Raw genomic sequence first — 9,270 nt, 5'->3', positions numbered from 1 at the left:
GATGAGTTTTGCTATCTGTTTTATAGTTTATTTGAAAAGTTAGGCTGTCACTGCATCTACTGCATGACATTCAGAAAGCAAAAGGGACTGAATTGGTGACTACGCTGTGTTAAATGTTAAGCTCCACCACCAAGAAGAAAGCAATTAGATGCCTAGAAGGAAAGACCAGTAGAACCACTATAACTACAAATAAGAATTAGGCAAAAGTCAGAACTTAACATACAGAAAAAGGGTGGCTGGGACAATAATGCCTCTAGAACTATGGTACTAAATAAACAGACTAATGAAATAAAACAGACTGGGATTGAATGTTAGAAGATTAGAATAGGAGTGGTATTTGGTAGGGGGAAATGAGTTGATACCATTATAGCTTAAAACAGCCATATTCACATTTATAACAAACAAAAAAAACCCCAAAAAACGAAGTATACAACTACCAGAAAAGATGGAATTCCATTATAACCTAAGAGTGAGGTTAAAGTCTTAAAGTATAAAAGGAAAATATATAGCAAAATACAAACAACCAGAACATACTGAGAGGTTTCCAATAATTATAAGTAAATACTTAATAGAAATAAGAAAGGAGTTGGGGGCCGGAGAGATAGTTCAGAGCACTGAATGCTCTTCCAGAGGTCCTGAATTCAATTCCCAGCAACTACATGGTGGTTCACAACCATCTATAATAAGATCTGGTGCCCTCTTCTTGCCTGTAGGCATACATGCATACAGAACACTGTACATAATAAGTCTTCTAAAAAAATAGTTGGGAGAAATGAGATTTTCTTGAGTGGGATAGCTGCTGGTAAGTACACTTAATAAGCAACCCTAATGAAAGTCATTGGGTCACCAAAACCAAAGGGAAGAAGGGGATCAGTGGATCTGGACAAGAGAAGATAATGAGAGGTATGACTAGCTCAAACCATTATCTTTGCTATGCATGCTACTTGGAAATACAACAAAAATCTGTTTACCCTGTTCCAAAAAAGTACTAAGAAAAACTATACATCCCTTAACTTACATTGGGGAAACCAATAGTTTTTATTTAAGAACATACTAGAAAATGCATAGATGGGAAAAGAATGAAAAGGTTAGCTAGCTCAATTGTTAGTTTCTGTTGTAATTAAATTATTTTGGTTTTTCAGGACAGGATTTCTCTGCTTAGCCCTGGCAGGCCTTGAATTTACATAGACCTGCCTGCCTCCTGGAGCTGGTATTGGGATTAAAGGTGTGTGCTGCTACCACCTGGCTAGAGTCTAGTATATTAATTTAAAAAGCTAGGGATTATGGAGCTGGAGCTACCTGGGGTTGGAAACTGAATTGTGGTTCTCTGTGAGAGCTGTTCATGCTGAGCTCTCTCTTCATCTCTAGAAATGTGGGGGGCTGGAGGGATGGCTCAGCAGAGAATATGTACTGTTCTCCAGGGGGCCAGAGTTCAGTTCCTAGCACCCCACCCACCTTGGACAGCTCAGAACCACTTGTAATTCACCTCCAGGGGAATCCAGCACCACTGGCAGCCTCAGACAACCATACTGACATGTAAATACCCACACATGTACACATAATTGAAAAATAATAAAAATAACCTTTAAAAATGGACTCAATGTCACCAGCTTGTTTACTTTTATCACAATATATAAAAATTCCAGTATATTACTAGTACCACTAATTGTGGCATGATATTTAGAAACCATCTCAGTAATGGACAAATGAAAATATTCTAAAGATGATTAAGAATAATTAGTACTAAATTCAATGTGCATACTATTGTTTAAATAGTTGTGTCTCCAAATGCATATTGAAATTTAACACCCAGTCCCTGGTATTAAAGAGTTGGGGCCTTTAGGAAGTAAGGCTGGCCATAGTTTCATGAATGAGATCAGGGCCCTAGGAGCTCCTGGAGGATTGCGTTCATCCCTTTTGCATCCTCTGACAAGTCAAGCTCTTATTCACCACCAAATAGACTGGCCCTTTGATCAGGACTTGCTACTCTCCAGAATGGTGAGAAATGTTTCTATAAACTAATAGCAGAAATGGACCAAAGTTAAGTCCTGTTAATATTTGTTCGCAATTCTTTGTACACATAATTCCAATTTTTTTCTGTTCCATAATTGTTAATTGGGACAGTTCTCTACAAGGAAAAAGAGAAGCTGCTAGAGTAGACAGAATTAGAAAATAACTACAATCCTTAACAAGATCAGGGTAACAGTCACAGTAAAATATGTAAGTCACTGGCAAAGGTGAGCTTTAACTGCAAAGATCAGGCTAGCCCTATCTGAACTCACTGATTAAGCATTAAAAGTTGGGCAATTAGGAGCTAGAGAGATGGCTCAGTGGTTAAGAACACAGGCTACTCTTCCAGAGGATTGGAGTTTAATTCCCAACTGTTTATAATTTGGGATCCAATTCCCTCATCTGGCCTCTGAGTACCAGGCACACATGGAGGACAGAATTACATGCAGATAAAACAACTCTATACAAATAAATACTTTAAAAAGATGAAACAAAAAACTACTTAGTAGTTCTCTTATTCACTGTCACACAAACGTGACACTAAATATAATCTAAAAGATCCTCTTTAGCTCTCCATCCATTATTCCAAAAGTCATAGTAACTGTAGGCCAAGGAAATTAGCCTAGTGCTACAATGCCACAGAAAAGCAACTTGTCAATTAGATGGGACGTCTATAACAATGTTTTGTGAAATCACTATTAAACTATGTTATTTTGTTACTAAACATCAAACTTGAAGGAAAACAACATACTTCTGCAGAAAATATTTTTATTTCACTCCTATGGCTTGTATGGAAGTAATATGCCTATTGTAAAGTTAAGAGGAAAGATGTTTCAATGACAGAAATCATATTTCTTCATTTAAAAATCTAAAAGTAATTTAACTGTAGACAGTATCAGGTAGGTTAAACATATTAGACCCTATAAAAACTAGGGTTTAGTCTATTAGTAAAGTCTCTTTTGCCAGGATTGGCTTCCTGGGCAGCTGAGAAGGCTCTGAAACTGATTTACCATATTGCTCGCTGAACTCCAGAAAGTAGCCCATGGTCAGCTAAGTGGCGGAAGACAATGCGACTAAGCCTCCAGCGACGCTTTACACCACGTGGACGGGATGTCATAACACAGCGATTTCTGATTCTCACAGGACAGCTATCCCGTGGAAGGGCAGCAATCTCTTCACTAGCTATTTCCTAGGGAAAAATCAGAATAGATCACAACTCAGGGCCTAAAGCAAAGGAAGGATGGGCTAGAATCTTAGGCAAACACTGGATGTGGTAGTAAGCCTTGATGAGTAAGAACAAACCAGAAATGTTTGATGTTTTTCCAAGATGATTTTAAAAATTAAAACAAGAAGAACCCAGAGACCATAATGACAAAGTTCAGTGTATGTTTATAAACAACATACACACATACACTGAGTAGCCAGCACCGATTTATAAAATGACACTATCAGCACCCAAAGGCTTTATCTGTGTCTCCCTTCTTGGGACACTGGCTAACAGCTACCAGGTTCACTAACACAGTAAGGTCACATTTCCCTGTTGTAGATTGTATGTAATATGCTCATATAACCTCTTTCTATTCATTTTTTTGGCTTTTTTATTCAACAATATGCTTGGGAGATCACCCACATTGTTCCAAGTGTCATTAATATGTCAGTCTCCTTGGTGTTAGTTTTGTTGAGTGTGCTGGAATTCCATTATCTTTTTTTAAAATTTTGTTTTGGTTTTTTTGAGACAGGGTTTCTCTGTATTGCTTTGGAACCCTGCTGAGCCCCACATCATGGCAGTCACCATTCTACTCTCTGCTTCCATGATCAACACTGTCTTGAGCTGAGCTGCCCAAGGCCCTCTTCTTTACTCTCTTAAGTGGATACACAACTGTAGTAATAGCTCCAACAGAATGGCCATGGGATTTCAGTTTTCTGGTCTTTAACTTAAACCAGATGAGATTTAAAAGACAATAAACAGCCATGTTTAATCCCAGGGATCAGGAAGCAGAGGTCAGCCTGGCCTACAGATCAAGTTCCAGGAGAGCCAGAAGTACCGAGAATTCCTGCTTCCAAAAACTGAAGTGTGGGGGAAGGGGAAGAATACATAACAAAGTCTAAATCATTCTGCCAGTTTATATAAATGTTTTGTTTCTATGAGGTAAGTAGCCTTGAGTTTCTAATTTCCTACAAGCCTACGTGTACTCTGTCACCACTTAAGTGTTAAACCATATGATGCAGAAGACCAAACAGGATTGATGCCTTTTATTTAGCCAGACGTATATGACAAGAAAGGAAGGCTAAATGGGAGACCACCTAACCATGGACATGGAAGGGGCATGAATTCAGTGGGGGTAAGTCCTGAGGAAGGACCACATGCCATGTGTTTTGCACACAGTCCGTGCATTAGAAATACCTCCAAATACCTTGTTGTTTCAAAGACAGGGATGAAGTTGGGAGACCTTGTGTCAGAATACTTTCAGTTTCTATGTGGTCACCACTCACTAGTACTCTCTAGGGACTGTATAATGAAATAGCTGAAGAACCAAGAAGGAGTAAACAGCTGTTCTTTATCCTAAACTTACCAAAGTTGGTTTTAAGGCTTTTCATGTTGACTTGAGTATTTGATCTTATTTTCCAGAAATTACATTAATACTAAGTTGCAGTAAAATAGCATCGAAAAGAATCTGAAATGATGTCAATTAATAATTTTTTGAAAGAAAGGGACTCAATTGGCTAACCTGAAGTTCTTTAGGCAAAATGGTGTTCTTTCTGAGCGAATTGATCCGAAGCCTCTCATCTGCATATTCATAAGCCATTTTCCGTCTCTTCACATCACGCAACATTTTCCAGTCTACATAGTAACTTCGAACTTGACTTGATGCTGATGAAGGAATCACCTGAAAGACAGAGACAAGGACCATGGGTAATGCAAGCTTTTTTTCCATGTAAACTTCCTTCAAGTCACTGCTTATGACTTTTAGCAATGAAAAAAAATTACATGTGTTTGACACATACGCAGGCACATGAGTGCTTGTGCATGGATGGGCATGTGTGTGGAGGTCAGAGGACAGCTGTCATGAGTCAGTTCTCTCCTCCACCACATGGGCCTTTGGGCTGGCCTAGACAGGCTTGGTAGCAAGAATTTTACCCACTGAGCCAGCTCATCAGACCAAGACTTAATATTAAAAAAACCAAAACCCGACTTATTACATTTATTTGTGTGTGCATGTGCATACTCCAATACATGGAAATGCGAGGGCAATTTGGAGGAGTGTTCTTCTTTCTTAAATCATTGTCCCCTGCACCCACACCCTCAAGTTCTGATGACATCAAAGTTCCTTAGCTATAAAATCAGAGGCAATCTGAAGAGACTTTCCAAACTTCCACTAGCATACCTGTCCATTCAACAGCATTTGTACTACACTCTACATCCTCTCCTGCGGCAACTCAGGTTCCCGCTGGTTGATAGCTGTCTAGTAAAACTGTCTCGAAGACTTCTCCAATTTCCTTTGCCATTTTCCCCAGTTTCTATCCGCATCACAACACCGCCACTCCTCAAGCCTACAGCTAATTCCAGCGCTTTCTTTAATTCACTTTTCAGTTTTAGCGGAATGGCTTGCTCTCTACTCGAAATTCTGTCACCACCTGCTTCCAAGCCACCACACTCTTTGGTTGTCCTGACAGCCAGCTCCCTTCCATTTTCACGCAGTTCTTTACACCCGGAGTCAAGCTCTTGGCTTTCCAATCACGGCCCCCGTTTGCCGCTTAGGCCTCTCCTAACCAAGCCGGAAGGAGAAAGCAGATGAAAGGAGCCCTGGGATTGGTTTTCAGGGCGCATTACAGCTGACAGGTACAGGGGAACCCATGGGACACGGGGCTCAGGGGAGAAATGAGCTAGCGAGAAAGGCAAACGCCTGACCTGCCGGAAAGTCCGCAGCAGCGAGCCCAGCACGGACGCCGCCATGTTGCCCGACTCGCCAGCCAACCACCGCCGCGTTCCGACGCCGGAAACAGATTGGGCGAGGGGTGGGGCCTGTTTCTCAAAGGGCGGGCCCGAGGCGGGATTTAGCCTATAAGGAGGGAGGGGCTAGGTACAGGACTTGCGCTCTCGCGGTATTTCACGGAACCTGAGCAAACCATCCACTCGGCCCGCCCACTCTGGCAGTGGTGGTGCGGTGAGGCTGCGCGTCCTCGGTGTCTCCGTAAACGTTTCCGGCTGTTGCGGCTCCGCCCAACCTGGTCGTGCAATTCGGCGCCGCTAGGCGGAAAGCACAAGTGGCACGTGTCACATTTCTGCTGTAATGGTAATGGAGATGATGATGGCAGTGGCGCAGATAAAGTTTCTGTTTGCGTGTCTAGGGCTCTAATACACATTGCATCTATATTAAGGTTAAATACGTTTTTGTTCCTGTGAAAGCTCCACCTCAAGTCCCGTCCCCCCATCTCTCCCCAAACCGTGCCTCGTCTCAGAAAGCTGGTCAAACACTGCTCCTCCCGCGGAGATGCTCAAGACCACGCCCACGGGGTATTTAAACTGCCCGCCGCGATGCGTGGGTTTCAGGTCTTCCCTCCCCCTACTCTCTGGGGAGGGCTGGATAATCATCCAGGTGCATCTTATCCATTAAACCTGGGCTTTTCCTAATTCACTTTGGTTTGGTCTGATTTGGATTGCTGCATCCATGGCTAGGCTGTAGAAACTTCAGTTTTAGCTTTTATTGTCGCTGAATGTGTGTGCCATTGAAAATCTCCTGTTTTCAGTCTGGTACAGGGTACTTTCTGTTATCCTCCTTGTTAGGAATTTTTCCTCTCTGCCGACGCAAAATCATAATCAAGCCAAATCAAAACAAGCCAAATAAAAAAATATCCAGGTTGGGGCGGGGAACACCACATCCTGTGGGAGTGGTCTTGACCCTCCTTCGGGGAGGGGTCAGGAGTCAGCATTCTGGGATTTGGAGTCCAGATCAAAGCAACTCCCAGGTCAGGGAGTCTGGGATGGATGCTGCTGGGGACTACGCCCCCTACTTCACTCCTTACGTATTAATTCGGTGAGGAGCCGCTTATCAAGCTGTTTACACAAGAACATCCTGAAGAAGGAGACCCTTTTCTTTAGGCGTTCCAATTTATTGAACATTTCTAATGGACTAGGAAGAGTCTGGTTAAAACCGTCAGACAGGAAGAGAGAACAGGAACCCTGCCTGTCACACTAAGATCTAAAACGTCCTAGACCAGCAGCAGCAGGCAGATGTCTGTCTCAAACCCTTGCTAAGACCCTTCCCTCCCTACAGGGCATCATCTACAGTCATCTCTAGATATGGGTATACGGCAAACTCTTTATTACCTTGTTTCTTGTTTTAAGATGCCTATTTTGCAAAGGGAGACAGAAAGACGGAGTTTGGGATTAGATAGATGGGAAGATCTGGGAGGACTTGAGGGAGGGGAAATCGTGATCAGAATATACTGTATGAAAAAATATTTTCAATTAAGAAAAAAGGAAGAGTTTTGGTGTAAGAGGGTTTTCTCTCTATGTGTTACTTTCATTGGTTAAATAAAGAGACTGCCTTGGCCTTTTGATAGGGCAGAAAATTAGGTGGGTGGAGTAGACAGAACAGAATGCCAGGAAGAGCAGAGTCAGGCAGATGCCATGATTCTCCAACCCAAGACGGACGTAGGTTAGAATCTTGCCGGTAAGCCACAGTTATGTGGTGATTCACAGATTTAATAGAAATGTGTTAATTAAGATGTAAGAGCCAATAAGAGGATAGAGCTAATGGGCAAGGCAGTGATTTAATTAATACAGATTTCCGTATGGTTATTTCAGGCATACGCTAGCCAGGCGGCCGGGAGCTGGGCGGGACGAAACCAAGGACCCGCTCCTCTTTCAACAGAGTTTAAATGATGTGTTACTATTTCAGCAAAGTTTTTTTGGAAGGGGCATAAAAGTCAGACACACTTAAAGACTATAGGGTAAAAAAATGAGTTTTATAAAATTACATTATTGCACAGACCTGTGAGATTATTGAATTTCTGAAAGGCCGAGAAAACAAATCTGAAAGATCAAATCCAATATTCATACTTACAATATCTCTGAAAGTTAAACTTTTAACTGCTACATTTTTTCCATAGTATATTTTTTAATTTTCTCCCAAGTACAGTGCTTTCAATCCCCTAAGAATGAAGGACATCAGAAGTCCCATACTAAGATCACAGAGATAAAGGAAGAGTTGGAAATATTGGCTGGAACTTGCAAGTTTAACCCAGAAGCCACAACTTTACAAACCAATCCTAAGGTGCTGTGCACTGAATATGCTGTGAGTATTCAAGCTATGTTGTCTGTGCATCATAGTTTGTCTGTATAGTTAAAGATTGACAACATACAAGATTATTCCCATCAGAATTTTATATTTATAGCAAAACTATAGTTAACATGCGTATGGCACCTGCCTATTAAACATCAGGCGGAGTAAGAATATGCATGTCTTTGATGGCTGAGCACCCAACTACTGGGTTCACTTACTTGTCCAATGAATACATACCACATTTTCCCAATAATTAATTCAAGGTAATTCATGATAAAAGAAAAATATCCAAAGAAAATAACTGGAAATTGAATTAGATACTCCTTTAATTGGGAATACGTTTAATAATAACAATATACATTTTTTTAGTGAGTTTTCAGTTTGAGAAACTAAGAAGCAGAGCTAAATCTTAAGATTTTTTTTGATAAAATTGGCAATTTATTGAAAAGTGGGAGATTCCTCAGCAAAACCACTGACAATACATCCTTCACCCAGAGAAAAGCCTTTTGGTAATTTGGGGGAGTAGCTGAGTTACCATATGACTTGAAGGCTAAAGCCACCTAGGAAACTGGCCCAGTGAGGGAAGAGAACCAATAATGGGTGATGAGTGTGAAATAAAAGTTATCTTAGACTAACCAAATGCTTAATTTTTAAATGGCTTTGAATTTTTTTTTAAAGATAAATGCATCATCGTGCTCTCATAGAAATGAGTCAGAAGACTCCAGAGTCCTGCTAAAGCTGGGAACACAAAGTAAATGCTGAGTGATGAGAAGTCACTCCAGATGTAGAACTGTAGAAAGTGGTCCTGGGAATGAATGACACTGTGCCTTTGGCACCAGATACAAGGGTCTGCTGCTCTGGAAAGGAAGTGGGGACACTTTGCCCTTAGCCAGTGGAGAGACAGATCCCAAGTGGAAGTGAGATTTTTATTTATTTTTTTTTTGTTTGTTTGTTTGTTTTTTTTTTTTTTTTT

The 9,270-nt window shown here is 41.2% G+C and overlaps 1 protein-coding gene across 2 annotated transcripts; it reads right to left on the bottom strand.

The window, feature by feature from the left end:
* Positions 1 to 1,597: 1,597 nt before the first annotated feature.
* Positions 1,598 to 5,995, bottom strand: Mrps14 (mitochondrial ribosomal protein S14). Of its 2 annotated transcripts, none has more exons than XM_026787578.1 (3): positions 5,647 to 5,905; positions 4,740 to 4,898; positions 1,598 to 3,199 (listed from the first exon to the last, which is right to left on the bottom strand). In XM_026787578.1, the coding sequence occupies exons 1-3, from the start codon at positions 5,698 to 5,700 to the stop codon at positions 3,017 to 3,019; spliced, it is 396 nt and encodes a 131-aa protein (XP_026643379.1). In that variant the 5' UTR covers positions 5,701 to 5,905; the 3' UTR covers positions 1,598 to 3,016. The 2 variants fall into 2 exon arrangements, with proteins under 2 accessions (XP_026643379.1, XP_005363994.1); XM_005363937.3 differs by lacking the exon at positions 5,647 to 5,905 and adding an exon at positions 5,921 to 5,995 and having other exon boundaries at positions 2,768 to 3,199.
* Between the last annotated feature and the right edge of the window lie 3,275 nt (positions 5,996 to 9,270).

This window comes from Microtus ochrogaster (genome assembly GCF_000317375.1).
Source record: "Microtus ochrogaster isolate Prairie Vole_2 chromosome 6 unlocalized genomic scaffold, MicOch1.0 chr6_random_2, whole genome shotgun sequence".
Taxonomy (NCBI): Eukaryota; Metazoa; Chordata; class Mammalia; order Rodentia; family Cricetidae; genus Microtus; species Microtus ochrogaster.
This window is presented reverse-complemented; position numbering and strand designations above follow the sequence as displayed.

Bases quoted from the DNA above. Each gene is read 5' to 3' on its own strand.
- Mrps14 (XM_026787578.1), bottom strand. From the start codon at position 5,700: ATGGAAGGGAGCTGGCTGTCAGGACAACCAAAGAGTGTGGTGGCTTGG. The intron at 4,899-5,646 runs GTGGTGACAGAA...TCTGTCTTTCAG, and splicing joins GTGTGGTGGCTTGGAAGCAG to GTGATTCCTTCATCAGCATC. The intron at 3,200-4,739 runs GTTAGCCAATTG...ATTTTTCCCTAG, and splicing joins TTTTGCCTAAAGAACTTCAG to GAAATAGCTAGTGAAGAGAT.